The sequence below is a fragment of the Erithacus rubecula genome (assembly GCF_903797595.1).
Source record: "Erithacus rubecula genome assembly, chromosome: 4".
In the NCBI taxonomy this organism is placed as follows: domain Eukaryota; kingdom Metazoa; phylum Chordata; class Aves; order Passeriformes; family Muscicapidae; genus Erithacus; species Erithacus rubecula.
Genome location: NC_136686.1, coordinates 7,317,676 through 7,336,708, shown reverse-complemented (window position 1 = coordinate 7,336,708; position 19,033 = coordinate 7,317,676). Strand labels below are relative to the sequence as shown.

General features: G+C 39.8%; 1 protein-coding gene across 1 annotated transcript; it reads right to left on the bottom strand.

Moving 5' to 3' along the window:
- Positions 1–872: 872 nt before the first annotated feature.
- On the bottom strand, positions 873–18,275 carry SAMM50 (SAMM50 sorting and assembly machinery component). The gene is made up of 15 exons (XM_079303804.1): positions 18,143–18,275; positions 16,424–16,534; positions 15,255–15,356; positions 14,699–14,786; positions 14,018–14,124; positions 11,973–12,103; positions 11,676–11,763; positions 11,062–11,190; positions 10,393–10,464; positions 9,305–9,391; positions 7,942–8,012; positions 7,466–7,533; positions 6,506–6,652; positions 5,294–5,435; positions 873–4,581 (listed from the first exon to the last, which is right to left on the bottom strand). The coding sequence occupies exons 1-15, from the start codon at positions 18,161–18,163 to the stop codon at positions 4,536–4,538; spliced, it is 1,410 nt and encodes a 469-aa protein (XP_079159930.1). The 5' UTR covers positions 18,164–18,275; the 3' UTR covers positions 873–4,535.
- Between the last annotated feature and the right edge of the window lie 758 nt (positions 18,276–19,033).

Sequence of the window (19,033 nt, the reverse complement as noted above, 5' to 3'; positions counted from 1 at the left end):
TACACGTCAGAAACATCAAAACAAAACCTGGAGCCTTTTTGAGACTCACCAAACAAACAGGGCCCTTCTAAACAGGAAATGAAGAGCTTCCACTGCTGCTTTGATCAGTGTTAGTGTGCAGAGATTTAACTTGTTAATGGCCACTGACAGGCACACAGCTGCTGCTGCACCAGGTCAGTGGCTTGCAGCTCAGAGCAAGCCCAGCCACATGGTTTAAACCCTCCTAATGGATGAGATACCAGCCCTATGCAGGCAGAAAATTCTCTCTGGCACCTTCCTCTCATTAGAGATGCAATTCCTATGTATTTCTGTAAGAATATATTCAATATTCCAATAATGAGTGTATCCTCATTAAGAAAATTGCCAGAGCATAAGCATGTCATTTTAGAAAATTACACTGAAAAGAATAAGCCTTGTTTAAAATCTGGTTCTATTTTCCGTGCTGAACTGCTATTTTAATATTTAGCTGAACATCTAAAAGTCTGAATCCACATTTGCTCATTTTAACATTGCTCACCTTCTTTTTGATAGAGGAATTGCTTCATTTTAACCTCATAGCACCTTATACTGCTTTCAAAATTTTCAACTACCTGAGGTTACTGCAATTAAATGTATCACAAAATAACAGAGACATAGAATATATGGTCTCTTTTCCTCAGATATTGAAGCAAGGCAAACCCACCCACTTCTTAAACCATTGCAGCAAATCATTGCAGTCTTGTTCTATTATAACACCTCTACTGACTTTGGATAGAAACTTTAAAGACACAAGACAGTTAATTATTCTTCCTGGTCTGCCAGATAAATGAAAATGTGCTGGGGATGTGATTGTTGGTGTTTGGGTTTGGTTTGTTGTTTGGGTTTTTTTGGGGGGGCGGGCAGGTTTAACAATGTTATTTATTAAATAATGAGGTAGGAATGTACCACCTAACTGATGCCACTGATCTGCTTCAGAGTGCCTTCTACTATGTATTTTATTTAACTGAAAAGCTTGTGCAAAGACCATTTATTCCATGCAGACCTTGGCATTTTTTGCTTAACAAGAGAAGAAAGCACAGGATACACTCAGCAAAAAGTCTCATCCCAATTACAGTAAAATCATCCAACAGCAATGCACTTGCTAACAGGGGTTTAGCTCTGCTCTCACACAACATACATCCACTATCTCAACAAGTTTGCCATGGTTGAGAAGCTGTGCATAAATTCCCCTGGAAAAGATTCCTACTGAAGCTGTGACTGCAGGCTCCAGCCCTCTTGAAAACAAAGCAAGAATAGCAGAACAAACTATGGTGTACACTCAAATTCTGTAACTTTGGGATTATTTTCTTATGCTTTCCCATAAAAAGTTTAGGATCATCTTCCAGACATCTAACTCCTAGTCCCACAAAGGACTCACAGTATTTTCTTTCCCTGTAACATCACAGTAAAAATTCACTTAGTTTATGTGAGTTCTCACCCAGCCATAAGAAGGGAGAGCCAACCTGACCTCCCCTCACTTTTCCATGTTTGATCACACATGGGAAAGACTTGGAACACTTCCCTTAAAGGGCACAACAGAGACAGTGGTTTCTACACAGATGCCTGACAAAACCAGCAGGTATTTTGCAAAAACCTTAGTTCCTACACCTCTGCAAAGACTGACCTGTGTGAAAAAAGGCACAGAGTGACAAGAAATGTAATTATGTTGAAGCGCACTTCTGTATTATTGAGGTCAACATTGTAATTTATTTGTAAAGCTTGTGTTTTCAGATCAAATACAGTTGTGGCCTTAACATGGCAACAAACCTGCTCCTCACATTCTCACAACCTGTTTCCTCTTTCACCTTCAGCTAAGCCCCCTAGAAACTTCCTCATTAACAGCACTTGAAAACACCAGATCTTCCAAATATAAAGAGCAATTTCAACTTTTTTATATAAAGGGAACAGCTGGAAACTATCCATGGTCTTAGAAGTGGAAATATTTGCCATATTTCTGACATGCTACTGCCACCTTCTTGCAGGCTGTGGGTGCCCTGATCCATCACTGAGACCCTTCTAATCTTGTCCCAAAACAATCCTCTCCTGCCCAGGTCTCTCTCAGCCCCCAGAAAGGGCTGCAAGCAGTGAATTAAGACCCAGCTGAAGGGACTCTGCGAGCCTGGTGGGACCTACAGCCTCAGCAGTGCTCCCATGACATCAGGAGACCATGAGCACATCCCAGGAGGGTTTGGGGCACTCCTTCCCTATCCAAAACTGTCCATTTAAACAAACACCAAGTTTCTGAACCACAGAAAGGCTTGACTGCAAGCCTTACTCCTTTTATCCTTTCAACCCTGGCCAGAAACACAACCACAAAAAACAGGGATTCAGATCTGCCCAAAGCTGTTCTTCCACTGAGCACTATAGAAGCTTCTACTGGAATTCTGATTTCTACCTTTTCCATTTTAAACATCTGGGCCCCTGCAGCAAAATCTAAATGGAAATATATTAATCACACCAATATTCCATTCCACTTCCAGAGGAACTCAGACATACTTTCTGTACTGGATAGCTTTTGTGCACTTGTAGTATGCTCTAAGAAAAAGTTACTTTTCAACCTAGTGCAATGCCAGTAGGAAAAGTGATGCAGGTGGAGCCTCATGGAACATGATTTTGCTCTCTGTATCTGACCAGACAGTTCTCTGGTGAGTGGCACAGCAAGGTGTGTCAGAAGATGTGCTCAAAAGGTCTCTTCAGCCTTCAGCAGTTTCTTCCATTCCTCCCTTGGTTCTCAGAGTTCTCTCAAAGCTTAATTGTGGCTGGCTGCTGTGTGGTGTGCACACTGAATTTGGGGCTTTTCCCTAGGCCTGCTCAACTCAGAACACTGCTGAGCCCTCTCAAACAGCCAGCTGAGCTTAGGGCTCTTGTCACACTAAAGGATGGCACCTGAGCAGCCTTGAGTAAAACACAGTGTGCACAAAATAGAACTCTTAAGGCAGCAGAATACAGCTAACTTTGAACTCCTAGGAGAAAACCCTAACAATATTTTAGTATCTAAACACTTGCATTAAAAAAATTTTTATATGTCAAAATGTCAATAGTGCTGGAAAAAACTAATAACATCTGTTGACATTCTTAACATAGTTTCATATTTTATCTCATAACAACAAAAGAATCATCAAAAATGCTTGTTTAAATACGTACTTGCTATAGTATCTGTTAGCTAAACACACTGAAAAAGTTTTTTTTAATATCAAATTATGCTATTTGAAACAGCTGACTTCTGTCATTCACACCATTTTGAACTTCTGTATAAGCCTACTGCTGCTACTTTATGAGGGAAGAATGTTTAATCAAGCAGAGTTCTGCAAATCCAGTTTTTAGCCTTCATATCTTAGAGAATTATCAACTAAACCAGATTTAGTTACTGTATTACACCAATACATACCAATGCTAAAGCAATGTATAAAACTGTATTCTCTGTAAAATGAGTGGAGTCTGAGTACTGACTTGATTAGGAATGAGCTTTCATGGAAGTCCTGACATATTCAGCTAAGTCAATCAGAGCACCAGCATGTCCAAAGCTGTCTTTATCTGAGCAGAAAAAATCAGGAGTTTAACAGCTCATGTTCTGCTCCCCCAGAATCTTCTTTGTATTGTGATTTTAAACCTACCAACACTTATTAACAAAAAAATGTGAATGTAGATACAGGGAAAGTGCACTTCAAGTTCAGATCATCTCAGCATGACCACACAGGGTTGATACATACAAAAATAATCAGTATGCAACTATCTCCAAAGATGCTATGACCAATGTAGTGAGTAAGTCCATCCTTACAAACTGGAATATACCCCAAGGGATAAAGCCAGACGTGACTTGGAGGTGGAATTAGCATCTCAACAAATCAGGAGAATGACACAAAGAGAAACTAAGTAGTTCCACATTTGTATGTCTGGAGTCACTTTTTGTAACTGCTACAAAAAAGCTGCTTTTGCAAGACATAAATCAACACCTTTGCTGAGAGCATGAAAACACTCAAAGTTCAGAGCCCAGAAACTTTCAAAATTATAATTTTAGTATTTACTATGCTAGACAGATGGCTTGAATTTTTACAGTATGCAATTCAGATTGTAGGAGGCATTTAAACAGGTGATTTACAATACTGAAATATATTTAAATCAGAACATTTTGATTCATTTAGAACCATTAAAATATTAAAATAAAAGCTTTTTCAAGGACTTGTGGTTGGAAGAGGGAAAGCTGTGCAGACCAATAAAACTCAAATTATATGAACCATACCCAAGAGCCAATATCTGACACAACTCTAATACTTGAAGTAAAAACCAACAACTAAAATGTGTAAAATAGACTCCTACAAACACTCTCCCATCTTTGATAAGAATCAGAGGTACAATGAACCTTTAGAGCATAATTATTTAATATGGTTTCTTGTGGAGTCCAAGAAGTAAATCACTCAGCTGTGTATCTGCATTTCAAGGAAAAGACCATTTGAAGTATGTTATAGTCTTGATTTCATCTTTATCACAATTTCATTTAGTGATGTAAAATATTTCTGTTATAGAAATCTTATTCCTGCTCCAAACTGAACACCATCGCATATCCTGAGAAGAAATAAAAAATAAACAGGGTAAGTGAAATGTAAGGTACTGATGAAATGAAGATCAATTATCCCTATCCCCAAATTCCCAAGGTTTAGCTGACAAAGGCTTTTTAAAACAAATGTTTTGACAATCTGTCAAAATGTATGGAGCCCATAATTTTGAAATTGCTATTATACATTCACACTGCCCACAGAAACATAATCCTGCTCCTGTATGAAAGACTGAGTATCTCACACAGTACTCACAGACAAGAACAAGGCCTCCTGAAGCCTTTTTATTACATATTATAATATTTGCTTGATGCAGGATAATTGGTTGCTAACAAATGAATTTGTTCTTCTCTTTTATCTATAAACTTGTTTTCATTTTTCAAGCAAAGACATTAAACTAGTAATTTATCAAGGACATCAAATGAGGTATTTATCCAATCATTAGAAGGCATAAGAAAACCCCACAAGCTGTTTGAGTGATCACTTCCCCACAAGAAATGAAGCTGCTGCACAGCTATCTGCACATTTCAAAAGCTGCTCTCAAGATAACTGAACTCTGGCACATGGGAAGCAAGGTCTTAACCCAGCCGTGAAACTAAGGTGAATAAAGTGGGCTGGGAAAGAGATGTCTCAGCTGGTATGGACTAAACAGAAGCACAAGGCAGAACCCTCTCTGAGAAAGCAGGCTGGAGGCTCTGAAGAAGCTGGTGCAGCAAACCAACCTGTCTCCAGGCTGTACTCCCATGGGGAAGCAGTAGTTGAGCTCCAGGCGGGCGATGTTCCCCAGGCGCAGCACTATCCCCGCGCCGTAGGACCAGCGGATGCACTCTGCCAGCCTCTGCAGGTGTGCCCTGGGACCCTCACCTGCACAAACACCAAGGGATGAGAGAAAGCAAGACAGCAGAACTACAATAAAAATGCTGGGATTTTAGTTGGATTGTTAGCTGCTCTCTATGTCCCACTACAGGGCACTAGCAAGGAGGAGGAAATGAGTATGAAAGACTTCAATGTATTTACTGCTCTCTCCCAGTACCTGGAGGGAGCCCACAGGAAAGATGGAGACTACTGACAAGAGCCTGGAGTGACAGGACAAGGGGCAGTGGCTTCACACTGACAGGGAAGAAGTTTAGATTGGATATAAGGAAGAAATTCTTCCTGTGAGGGTGGTGAGACCCTGGTACAGGTTGCCCAGAGAAGCTGTGGCTGCCCCATCCCTGGCAGTGTTCCAGGTCAGGCTGGATGGCGCTCTGAGCAACCTGGGCTAGTGGAAGGTGTCCCTGCCCATGGCAGGGGGGAGAACAAGGTGAGCTTTAAGGTCTCTTTCAACCCAAACCATTCTGGGATCCTATTCTATGATTTAGTGGGTCTCTACTATTTTCAAGTTGATTGAAGTATCTCCCTCCCATATGGATGTCACCTTTCTCATCAAGTGAGGCATATAACAAATATCACTATATTCTAAAACTGACTGAAATCATACTGAAAAGTCATGCATTAATACACTGAATTGTATCCTGAATAGTTAGGGTTGGGAGGAAAAAGAGTCCCATCAGCTACCACACCTTCATTTAATGCCACCACTTTTTCTTTAGTTCATCCCAGTAAACACCAGAATCCCACTAAAACATCATCTTTTATTCTCCCTTCAAATGGTGTAAGATAGCAAGTGTTGGTTACACATTGGTCTGCAAACATCACCTGTTCATAGACACTACCATTACCCTCCTGGCTCTCTTTCCTACAAGTTGTGCTGGAAATTATGGAGAGAGCTAAATAAACTACTGGCAATCTGCCAAATATATAAGTTAAAAGCTTTTGACAGGCACCAAAATATATGCAGTAAACAAAGTGCTTCTGAGTGAACAGACACACAACAAATCTCCTTTTTACTTTTATATTAAGAGGTTGTTTTTTTTCATTCTGTTGAGTCTTACCATAGTTGAGATTGCAGAGATTTCCAGCATTAAGGAAGAAATGTGTTCGGAAAAGATCTCCAAACCCTCCTTGGCCAGGCCGGAAAGGGAGAGGGGTGTAGAGATGCAGCCCTCCAGCCCAGAAGGCTTCTCCTCCCAAATAATCACCTGTTTGTGCAAAATGTTGGAATAAAGGCATTTACTGGGGAACATATTAGAAGAATCACTTGTTAAAGGTAGAAAAACATCCACAAGTTGTTTTACATTCCATAAGTTTATATTCCACTTCTACCCTTTACAACTCCTCCCTCTTGCTTCCAACTTTATCCAAACTCACCACTATTAGATTGAAAAATCAGCACTTCCACATTTCTTTAAACCTTCCAAGGGAAGTGTATTTTTATTTTTCTTCCTTCCCTCACCAGAACAGCCTGAAGTTCATGGCAGTTCATCAGAATTACCTCCTGATCACCTCTGCAATACTTTCCTTGGTTTTAAAAATGGGTGATTGATACAACTGAACAATTAACTTCAAATAGACTGGATATTGAATCAACTGATAAGAGCAGAGTAAGGAATAGAAGTGAGGAAGTTCCTGGCTCTCCAAATAGCTCTGTTGAGCAGATTATCTTTTCCCTAAGCTACCTGTACATAGGCTGTGTCAAACAAACTGTTGCTATAACCATGTTTTGGGAACTTTTCCAGCTGGAAGATTACTTACTAATTAAAATGACACACTGGAAGTATGCAAGTCTGAATACACATATGGTTTACAAAATCAGTAAATAATCATGGATTAACTAAGAACCACCTGGCTTTATCCCACTGTGAACTAATCTGTAACAACAGATCAAAGCCATAACACTTCTCAAAGTACAGAATGAGCGTAATTATTTTCAGGTTATACAAAGTTTAAGGACTCCCTGTGACACACTAATATTTACAATACTGTCAGAAGAGGAGGATTTAAAAATGTCAGACCTTCACTCTGGGGTCCAATGCTGTACATGCTGAATCCACGCACACTTGTTGGTCCACCGAGGTAAAACCTAGTGAATACAGATAAATTTAATTTAATGCTCACTTAAAGGTAACTTTGTAACAGGTTTAGTAATGTGATCGTTAAACATAAATATTAGGAGGCAAAATTGGCCACAGAGTGAACAAATTCACAATCTAGCTTTGTGTCTGAATAAACCTCTGCCTGCTAAAGAATTCTGTGGGTGGTAAAAGCCATTTTGCAACCATAAATATGGGCAGGCAGAGCTACTACACAGCAAGTTACAAATTTTTACTAGCCCAATATAAAAATTGATTGAGTATGAACATGCATTAAGAGCTAATTACAAACACTTTATTCTCCTCAGAACTATTACTGCTTTTCTCTTGTGCAGAGTTTTCTATATACAATACTTCTGTTGACTGGAAAAAAATCCCCAAACATTTAAAAAACTTGCCTGTCAGCTATACTGGATGGTTTGTCTCCAATAGGTACCAGCATTCCACCCCAGAGTGATGCTGAAACAACCTTTGGAGAGAAAAACAAGTTATTAGTATTTATTCCTGAGGCAGAGGTCCCATCAGTCTCCCAGAGTTACAGCTGCTCACACCCTGTGGATATCACACCCTGTATGTCGGATTTGCCACAGGATCTTCAGCAAACTCTTGATGGCTGCTGCCCTCTTTCTTTTATGCAGTGCTGTGCCTTGAAAACATCAATATAGCACATTTGAACCAAATGCTACTTCCACAACACCTTAAGGGAGCACTCAACCTCATCCAGCACCTCTTGTCTAGAATTTTCATGTCTTGAATTAAGACAACACTGATGCCATCAATTATTCCTGGCTATTTGAAACCCACAGGAGACTGAGTCCAACAAGCAGCTGCCAAAAATGTACAGTTATGACCTGTCTGTAAATTAACCTTATAATTACATGAAACCACCTTCTGCAACTCACCATACTGACATCAAATAAACATACAGAGTTACTCTTCATCTACAAAAAGTAATTCTTCCAACTCAAATCACCATAACAAATAGACTCACTTGCCTGCTGCCTGTGTGGAAGTTCCACTGATAGCAAGATCTTATTGTTAATACCTCTGGGATACTAATTATTGTAACCCTGACTTCTAAACCTTTATGATGCAAGTTGCTGTTTAATTCCCCACTCAGCACTGAGAAGAATATTGCACTACCTCCATGTGATAAAATTTTATTTTCTAAATGCAGTTATAAATATTCCTGGGATATGCTGAAATTCTTATTTCAGTTTTTCAGCATTTCAAGTCAAAACCCTATTTCCACCTGATACCAAATCAATGCTGTTGAAATCAGTCTTCCCATTTTTCCCAATAATCTTACACACAAGAAACAATTACATGCTATGATACCAAGATGAATAGTTATATATTCACCATTTCAATTAAAAATTAAACCAAGCTTATAGAGAATATTCATGAAGGTTTCAAACTTCTAAATTTTTCAAAAACTTTTGAAGTTTTTGAAAAATCCCTCCTAAGGAAGACCGCAAAGAATAGACATGACCAACATCACTTCTGGAAGGAAAATAATTTTTATGTTAACTGTGAAACAAGTTCTCTCCAAAATTCCCACTTTTCAAGTCTCTATGCACAGCAGGAACATAAAATTAAAAATAAAGATAGTCCATTTTCCAGAAAACAAAATCAAGTTATCTACTCCACCCATTTTACAATGTTTTTCCTAATCCATAGTGAAAAATAATCGTAAGACATAGGTTTTATAGCCCCAGAAAAAACTCAGGTCAATTACTAAAATATCTTTTAAAAAATTACCGAATCCCAGATAAGTTGCTTATTCAACTGAAGTTCAAAATCCTCTTTCAGGAAGTTCACATCTCCACCTGTATAGCCAGCCAACTCCTGCAAAGACATAAATTTATGGAAGTTGCAACAGTTATGACATGTTTCTTTCCTCTCAAAGTTCAGCATGTCTGCATCAGCACAGGCAGTGTTTTTCTTTACAAGAAATACAGAAACACTGGCATGGGGAGGCAGCTGAATTTTGGCATGAAGCATGCATGAACCTCAGTATTATGAGCTGCATTTTTTTTCAGCATCCAAAATCAAGACTGTATTTCCCTAGATCTGAGAAGATTTCATGTGATGACATGACACATGATGATGACACATGACACAATTTGTTATTTTCAGCTCTCATGAAGTGACTGATCTAACTCAGTGTTAGAAACAGGACCTAACAAATGATACAGTACCTAAATCCTGAATTACAACCTTTCTCACTCACAACAGTTCAGTGCTGCTTACTTTTAGTTAAAGTGGCATTTCAAATTTGCCTCTAAAGCACTGGAGAAATTAATGCTTCTGAAATACTACCCATGCAGCAGAAAAGCCAGCTTACAGAAAGGCTCTGAGTGTAACAAGAGGGAAAAGCATTTGCGGTGCCAAAATGATACATGTATATGTCTTGGAGTTATTTTTACCCAGTCTTTCATTTTTAACTCTGACTTTAATTTTTTTAAGTAGCAACAGGACTACAGCCTGGCAATCTGTACAAGACAGTGTTAAAAAAGAAGGACTAATTAATACACACTGAAAGTGTAGTGCAAATACTGTCAGGGATAGTGTCTCTCAGCTAATAAATAATTTAATGCTGATGGAGAGGCTGTGCTCTCTAACTAATGGCATACAAATGAAAATTTTCCACCATAAAAAAGGTTTCATGATTCTAAAAGGCACATTCAGTGAACAGAAAACGTAATTACCAGTCCACATTGTCTCCTAGTCAATTTTAGATTAATTTCTAACTTCAGACATTTTTAACATAATATCAATTAGATAAATTAACACTTATTTGAACACAGAGATAAACCCCAATAATAGCACAAGTGATTTAAAGCTACCTGATTAATTTTCAGCAAAGCACCTCGTTTTGGCAAGATTGTAGAGTTCCGGGAATCAATTACCATGGCATGCTGAGAAGAATAAAAAAATTTGGGTTAGGTTCTCATATCTGTTGAATGCTTCAGACAGTCAACATTATTTTTTTTCCAGAACTGTGCAAACATTGGAAAACAACAACAGTTCCACCTGAGATGAGTGGAGCTGCATGGATTTGGGAACAAGATTCCTACAGACTGGCTTTGTTTGATATCTACAGGCCACGCGAAATTCATACATTTGTATCTTCTGCCTATGGCCCACACCAGAACCAGAGCAGCACCCCAACTGCAACTGACCACCTGCAAAGAGCTCATCTCCTACACTTTGTAAGCTGCAAGTGAAAGATGGCAAGTGATGAGAAACTGGCAGAGGGGAGAATGTTTACAAAAGGCTTAGGATGAGGAAATTTACTCTCCCTGTCTGCTACAAAACAAATCAATTCTGCAAAAAGAGATGACAGGTGAGACAGAGGCAGAATAAACCAAAGCCTAACTGACAATCAACTGTGATTCCCTGTTCTCCCTTTGGGCCTCCTGGATTACACAAAAAAGCTCTTTTGGTATCACTCCAAAGTATGAGATGACTCAAAGTCCTCTGTTTTTTAAAATATTATCATGAAAAAGCCTTACAGAGAGAGAAGATTTTAGAGTGTGTCCACTTTCCTCTCGAACAGAAAAGGATGCTGTTCTAGCAAGGCAGCCAAGCTCTCTCCACACACCTTCCCACTTCAGTGTGTGATTGGTCTTCCAGATGGGAAACTACAATAAAAAATTGAGAAATTCATGAAAACAATTGTTGCAAAACTAAAATAAGTATTTTTTATATTTGAGTCTATGGCTTTCTTCCTAAACTTCTTGAAACAGAGAGAAACCCTTTTCCATTTCAGAGTTATGTTAATTCTGCTTCAGCCAAGAGAGTTAGATGCACACTAATTAATCCATCATAAATGAAAACTATCTTGAATTAGGCTGACACAGTAAGCTAGGCAGCCAACTGCTTCTCTGAAATTATAATCTTTTACAAATTGAAGAAAAACATATTGGCATTTTTATATAGCCAAAAGTAACAAAAAAAAATCTAAGATGCAAGACCTCTGTCATTTTCAAATCACCAACCTCTTTCAAATAAAGAGAAGTCAGCCTTGTGCATGAGTGATTCAAACATTCAAAAAGTAAACCAAATATTTCCAAGAGCTCAACTGAAGGGTAAATGAAGCATGTGTTAACACTTGTGCTACACTCACATTAAATTCTGTTGATACTCCTCTGTCTGTTTCTCGAAGAGAGCTCCAAGGGAACTGTCCAGTTACTTTATATATATTAACTGAAAAACTGAAACACAACATTACTGACAGGTTTGAAAGGAAACTATTTAAGTGAATAGTTCTGAATATAACCACAAAAATTCAAGAAACCAGGTCTGCTACATCATTACCAGACTCTCATAAAAGAATACATGCAATTCTTACTTCTTACATGAAAGATCTTATTGTTTTATATTCCTTCACTAAAAAATAAGTAGAGAAAAACACATCCCTTACTTTCTTTCAAAGTTTCCAGGCCGTGGTTTGAAGAAGGACAGGCCATATGAAGTTTCCTTTGTTCCATAGGAGAACTGGAAGGTCACCTTTTCTGCACGTCCAAAGAGATTTGGGAACTTGAGCCCAAGAACCTATAGAAAATAAATTTTAAAAACCCCAAAACATTAGATAAACATACAAAAATCTCCCCATATCATAGTATTTTATGTTGTTTGTTGTCTTGCATATTAATCGTATACTAAAGACAAGGACACAATGAGAAATAAGAAATTAAGATATTTAAAAATACTTGTAACTGAACGTGTGGTTTTTTTCTCAGTTCTCTCTCAGCACTGGCAGCAAAAGCCAACAGTCCAAGTTACAATCCAACATCCAACTTTTATTGCTCTTTAGTAGATGCTGACTTAATCTGCACTCTCACTAAGCCATCAGTGCTGATGTTACTTCAAGCAAAATCTCCAAGCCTGTTTCAATGCCCTGGAGAACAAATCTTTGACACAACAACCAGCTGCTCCAAAACTGCAGATCCTCCCATTGATCCTCAGGAAAAACTCCTGTCGGGGGGGTTCATCAGAAGCAAAATAAGGGAAAATTACCATTGAGGAGCCACTTCTCTTAGTTCTGTTTTGAGCAAGAAGATCCTTTTGCAAGTGAACCTGATGGTGGCACAACACAATTCTGCAATTCTCCAGAAACTACTGAAACACTTTTGCCTATTCTGACACAGATTCCTTGCATTCTTCAGGCAGAACTTGGCCCTCTGGCAGAAAAGATGGAGCAGGTTTCCTCCCAAAACAGACTCTACCACTGTACTATTGCTATGTTCTATTAGAAAAGAATACAAAAAAACTCCCAAATCCTGACTGTCTTTGTCTGACAGCTGTTTGGAAGCAAAACAGTAACCTGAGCTGTGTAATGATGGTTATTATGCCATAAGAGCAAAAAGCTTTTAGTATGAAGTACTAGATGTATAAGCTTCAGCTGAATTTAAGGGACTAGAATAAATAAATCTATTCAATTCTTAAGGAAACATAATCAGTGTTGCCAATACCAATGTATAAATGTTATGCTTTTAGACCATTCACAAGTTTTACTTCTCTACAATAAATTACAATCAAATAAAGGAGGAAGCTGAGCACAAAAAGAGAAACTCAAGCAGCTTCCAGTCAGTACTGAGAAGCACTGGAAGCTACAGATAGGATTCCCTGCTGGCCACAACACCCTGGACCTGGACCTGGCTCCTGGCAGTGGAGCTGCACAAGCAGCTCTCAACTCCCCCAGTTCCAGCTCCCCTTGCACATGCAAAACCTGAGTCATGTGGGATCTTATCCAGGTTAAAAATACCCCTAAGAGGAAAAGGATGAGTCCCTTGATCTGGCTTATCCACCAGCCCCAGGCACAGCTGCCCTGTGCAAGTGAGAAGGCAAAAAGGGTGCAGGATGAGCACCTGAAAGTACAATCTGCTCACAGCAGCACCTCTGGTAAAAGCACATTCACAGAGCAGCAGTGCAGCTGGTACTTCCTGTGGCAACTGGTAAATATTGCTCATAAAAGATTTTAATCTGATGCATCATTTATTGAGTCACATGAAAACAAATTCCAAAGCTTGGAGAATTAGTGAAAACCTTGCATTCTACAGCCCAGAACAACTGATACTGGGAAAAGGCAGCCAGAGAGAAAAGAGAAAAAAAAGAATTTCGAAGTCAAATATAAAGCATTTTGACTGAAAAGAAAAATACTTCAAGTATATCTCATAGAAACAAAATGCCAAATTCCTTACAAATCTCTCCAGTAGTTGAAACAACTTAAATAGTAGCAAGAAATAATTCAAGAAGTTTCAAGAATTAAAAAACTAGCACGTTGAGCTGGAAGCTACAGCACTGTTCCCCTGCTCAAAACAGGCTTTTGCTGATTGAAAGCCTGACACAAAGGCCTGACAAAGCCTTAGTAAGGCTGGATCAAGACTGGACCACCAAATTCCTTGCTAGGCTTGAAACTAAGAGGAATATAAAAAGGCATCACTAATAATTTTAAATAATCCATACCATGCTGCCTTCATTGTTGCCAACCATGGTGTTATAGCTCCCAGTTAGCCTTCTCAATTCTGTTACCTCAAAGGTCACATCTAAACCATTTGGAAGGGCATCATCACCTAAAGAAACACATGAAGTGCATGTTATCAATAAAGAGTTACTTGAAACACTGTAGACAGAAGGTTACTTGAATTACTCAAAAACTGACTTAAGGCATAATAAAAAGTCAATGTTACAAAGTGAAATGGCTTGAGAAAAGGATGTTTGGATGTGAGTGCAGAATTTGATGCAATCACAGGATGACTGGCTTTAATCATTTCATATCAATGTGATGTGCAATACAAGTACAGGACACATTTTCAAGCTTTCCCTCACATGCTCCTTGAAACTGTAGATTAAGGAAAACTTACTGTAATTATTTTAAGTGCTGAAAATTCACTCATGGACAAGTAACATTTAAATACACATACACATATATGCAAACACATGCAAATATATTTCCTTCATAGGGATAACTGATGTAAATCTATTTGTATCCACAGCACACCCTCATGTTCATCTAAAATATATACAAAGGCATTCAAGACCAAGTCACACACACAAAAAATGTCCAGCCTATCACACAGGGAAATATATATTACAGGTATGAATAAATGAGAAAAAAAAGGTGAGGATTAATAAGGTAATACAGACCTTGGCAGGTATCAATCAGAACATCCACCTGTCTAAAGATTCCCAGACGAAGCAGCTTCTCACGAGCTTCATGTGATTTTCTCATCACCTACAGCATGAGAAAAGCAGCTCACTCATAGACTCAGAGATATTTGGGTTTGAAGAGACTTTCAGGATAATCTAGTCTCTGAGTCTTTCAGGTTAACAAAAAATAATGAGGATAAATTAGTGAAAATGCAGCTAAGTTGTAAAATATTCACAGATTTTGTATATAAAGACACACATATGAACCTTCAAAACAGAACACAAGCTCTTTAACACTTGCATCTGCAGAAATAACTTAAACCCACAGCATCTGGCTCAGTACCTTCATACCTTTCATTAGTTTGCTTCCCCATTACTTCAACAGTTAAAACAATTATTCAAATAGGTTCCAGTAGTTACAACTTATTTAGAAGGCCTCTGGTCTTGAAAGAGCTGCCCAATGTCTGAAGGGAGCAGCCCAAAGCAGGAAAAAGAGGAAAAAAAATTCAATTTATTTTTAAACAGCAAGTCTGTAATTCACTGCAACACTTACATCAATGAGATTTCTTGCCTTGAAAACATCAGCAATTTCACATATGATGATGTCATTTTTGGTCCTTCCAAGTCCATCGAAGTGCACATGCTGAACCACCACCTAAACACAACATATCTTCACACACAAGTACTGGATTTGCATCTAAAAACGAGGATCAAGGTCATCCATGCACAAAAATTATTGTGAGAAACACTGATGATTCCTAGGGCTAATTCCTGCTAACCTACGTTATCAGAAATCAGGGCTGTCACAGATTCTGGGATGTTGTTCCCATAACACAAAAATGAGAGAAAAGAGATCTCTAACACCAAAGCTAACACTGGTTGTAGAAGAAGAAACACTGACAGACTGACAGACTGCTGCTGGGGTTTTAGTTGTAGATGTTGTATGAACAAAGAAGCAACTGCAGAAATCAAACAAGTACATAACATAGAATTATGTGATTAGTTGTAGTTGTTTGCTACTTTTTTTATCAGCTGTACATAAGCAAGAAGTTCAAAGAAGAAAATCAAACAAGTGCACAAGCTGCAAATACTTAAATTCTATTATAATCATCACTACCACAGAAGCAGTGCAGTTTCAAGTGAAGCTGAAATCACTCCCATTACAAGGTTTTAGACTTTCATCTTGATCCATAATCACCTGAGACAATTTTATTGCAAAAATCACAGCACCTTCCATGCTACCCAGTTCAAATGGGACTACATTCCCTTATTTTTTCCAACCTTTTCAGTGAACTAGAATTTAAAGGGTAAACATTAAAAAAAAAATCTGCTTCAAATAGTTGTCAAGGATTGGGACAGGCTGCCCAGGGCAGTCACCACCCCTGGGGAGATTAAAAACCATGTGGATGTGGAATCTGGGACATGGTTTGGTGCTGGACTTGGCAGTGCTGGGTTAGCAGTTAAGACTGTGGGTTAACAGCTAAGATTCTGTGATCTCAAAGGTCTTTTCCAACCTAAACAATTCTATGATTCTATGAGAGAGTCTATTCAGATTGTACTACCTCTATCAGAAATATCTGTATGACTCTACATATTCATGTATGATAAAACAGCAAAATAACAGCAACCTACTATTACTGCATATGGCTTTAAAACAAAGCCAAGACATTAACTTCTCTCCACAAAAAAATAAAAAAATCATGATGTTGGTCAGGCACTTACATCTTTGTTTTCAAGAATTTCTTGCTTGGCCTCAGGTTCAACTTCAACCAGTTCAGCTTCCTCTCCCAAGGCACCAAAGTCTGGCCCAGTCAATGGAAGAGGCTCCAAACTCTGAAATCATAAAAGAAAACTACATTTAATAGGGTACATGGATTTGTGATTTGTGCCTTTTGCAAATGAGAAAAGCCCGTGGTTCCCAACAGTGGGGTGATCAGATCCTAAGGGAAAAAAGGAAATGAGAACTAAAATGAAAGGAATCACCAGAACACTTGACACCTACCCAGTTGCTGAAATTATTAACAAAAGCTAAATAGCTTCCACACTGAATGATTTTTGAAAAATACACTCCATTCTTCCAAAAAGTAGCCTTAAGTTTTAAGACAAGCTTCCTGTGCAAAAAGATTAATTTCCCCTTCTTAAAAAAAACCCCAAAAACTAAAAAACACCAGGCTGTCACTTCTCTAGTTTGGGTTTCAGGAGGCAGAAGAATTTGAATGTTGAACAATAAAATAAAAAGGATGCTCTCAGAATGTTAGGTTGCCTTGCATGCATTTATTTGCCTTTATATTTCAGCATTTCTTTTGGGAATTACCTTTCAAATAAAGCTTGAGAACCTCGGGTTCTGACCATCATAGCCAAACACTTTAATGAAACACAGTGTGGCTTTATTTATTATACCTGAAAGAGTCCTAAAATAAGAATTATCAGAACAGCTGTTTTCCTGAATAGTAAATTGCTGTTGCATATCAAAACCTAGTTAAGAGGACAGAAGCTTCTCCCACTGTCACAATTTTCAGGCAAGTGTGAAACACTCTACATCCATACAATATTGTGTAGATTGTTTAGGAGTTCACACCACAGATGGACACAAAACAGAGAATATAAACAAAACATCTTGAAACAGAAATTACATTAGTCACAGTATTTATATACTCTAGAGCCTTAACTGGAGGCAGCTCCCTGCAGCTGCTCTTCAGCCTTAAACTGAACACTTAGACTTCTGTGTTTCCTCTTTAAGTCCTGCTAGGTGGATTTGGAGGTTTGACCATCTATTCACGATGATTTCAGCCCCTCAGCCCTCTCCAAGCAATGCAACCCTCCAGCCTCCGATTCTCACCAGGGGCACTGCTATTTGCACTGTGTTTTTTCAGCTGCCTGGGTTTGGGTTTTGATCGATTTGGGTCTTTTTGTTCTGTTTTCGTTTCCCCAGACTCCCGGGGAGCTCAGCTCTGGAAAAGCTTTAGAAAAGATTTAAAGAAGACAGAGATTTTCTACAGAAATGTTGGACTCAGTAGGGAATTTTTCGTCCTTGTGAGGGTGGTGAGGCCTTGTAGAGGCTGCCCAGAGCAGCTGTGGCTGCTCCACCCCTGGCAGTGTCCCAGGCCAGGCTGGACGGGGCTCCGAGCGACCTGGGACAGCGGAAGGTGTCCCTGCCCATGCGACCACATGACCGCAAAGGTCGCTTCCAAGCCGCATCTATGATTCTATAAAAACACCCAGGAAGGAGCTGGCAAGGGAAAGCGCCTCCGAGCACCGCCTCGGGCTCCGACCCCTTCTCCCCGCCGCGGCCGGGCAGCGCCAGGAGCGGCGGCTCGGAGCGCCTGAGGCGGGACGCGCCCGCGCCGTGCCCGGCCCGAAGGTCGCGGCGGGGAGCGCGGCTGCCCGGCTCCCACCCCCGGCGGGTCCCGGCCCGGCCGATCCCCAGCGCCCGGCGCTCACCCGGGCGTGCACGGTGCCCATGGCGGCGGCGGCGGCGCGGCCTCGGCGGCTCCGGCTGGCTGGGGGCTCTCAGGGCCGCGGCGTGGGGGCGGCCATGACAGGCGGCCCCGCCCGGCGCCCATTGGTCGAAGCGGCGGAAAGGGGCGGGGCCAGGACAGCGCTTCCGGCGGGCAGGGGCACCGGGAGCCCGGGAATTCACCGCGGAGCCGCGGGGCTCATTCCGCACCCGGGAGAGGCACCCGTGGTAATTGATAAACGATTCCTGTTAATCATAGACGCCCTGGAGTTTGTACAAGCCAGAATACTTAAAATAAGAAAAGAACGTGCATCTAGATAAAGGGAAATATATGATTAAACCCACTCTGTTTAAATCCCCCTGTTATAAATAGTGTGTATACTAGTTTGTAAAAGAAAAAAAGAGTTTTCCATAATCTGAAAGAGTTTGCAGAATCACATTTCCTGCCTTTGTGTGATCAATCACAAACTCTCTGCTAAAGATCATACTTCCCACTTTTTCTGCTTTTTATCTACCAAGACCAGATGGTTACATGACCAGTTGTCCCAAAGCTGTCCCACAGAAATTTGGAAGTTTCTTTCACCACCACTGCTTAACTTGCAGAATTAGTACAACAAAACAATAACAATTATTGATTACTACAAGGAAAACCATCCTATAAAAAGGGAGCTGCAGACCAAGTTTGGTGGAGCGTGGAGTGGGCGGTGACCCCTCACGTTTCCCCCAGCGCTGCTTGCTCTGTCTATATAAAATAAACCAATCTAATTCTGCTGAATATCGAGACTTTGTTTCTCATTTATAACAACCCCAAACCGAGGAGATTCACACTAGAGCCCCAGGATTCACCCCAAACCCGTGTGTTTGTTTAACCCCAA

What these genes read in the sequence shown, in the direction of transcription:
- SAMM50 (XM_079303804.1), bottom strand. Translation starts at nt 18,163, where the DNA reads ATGGGCACCGTGCACGCCCGG. An exon ending in TGGGCACCGTGCACGCCCGG is followed by an intron (nt 16,535 to 18,142) that starts GTGAGCGCCGGG and finishes TTATGATTTCAG; the next exon opens with AGTTTGGAGCCTCTTCCATT. An exon ending in CTCTAAAATCTTCTCTCTCT is followed by an intron (nt 10,465 to 11,061) that starts GTAAGGCTTTTT and finishes TATTCTTCTCAG; the next exon opens with CATGCCATGGTAATTGATTC.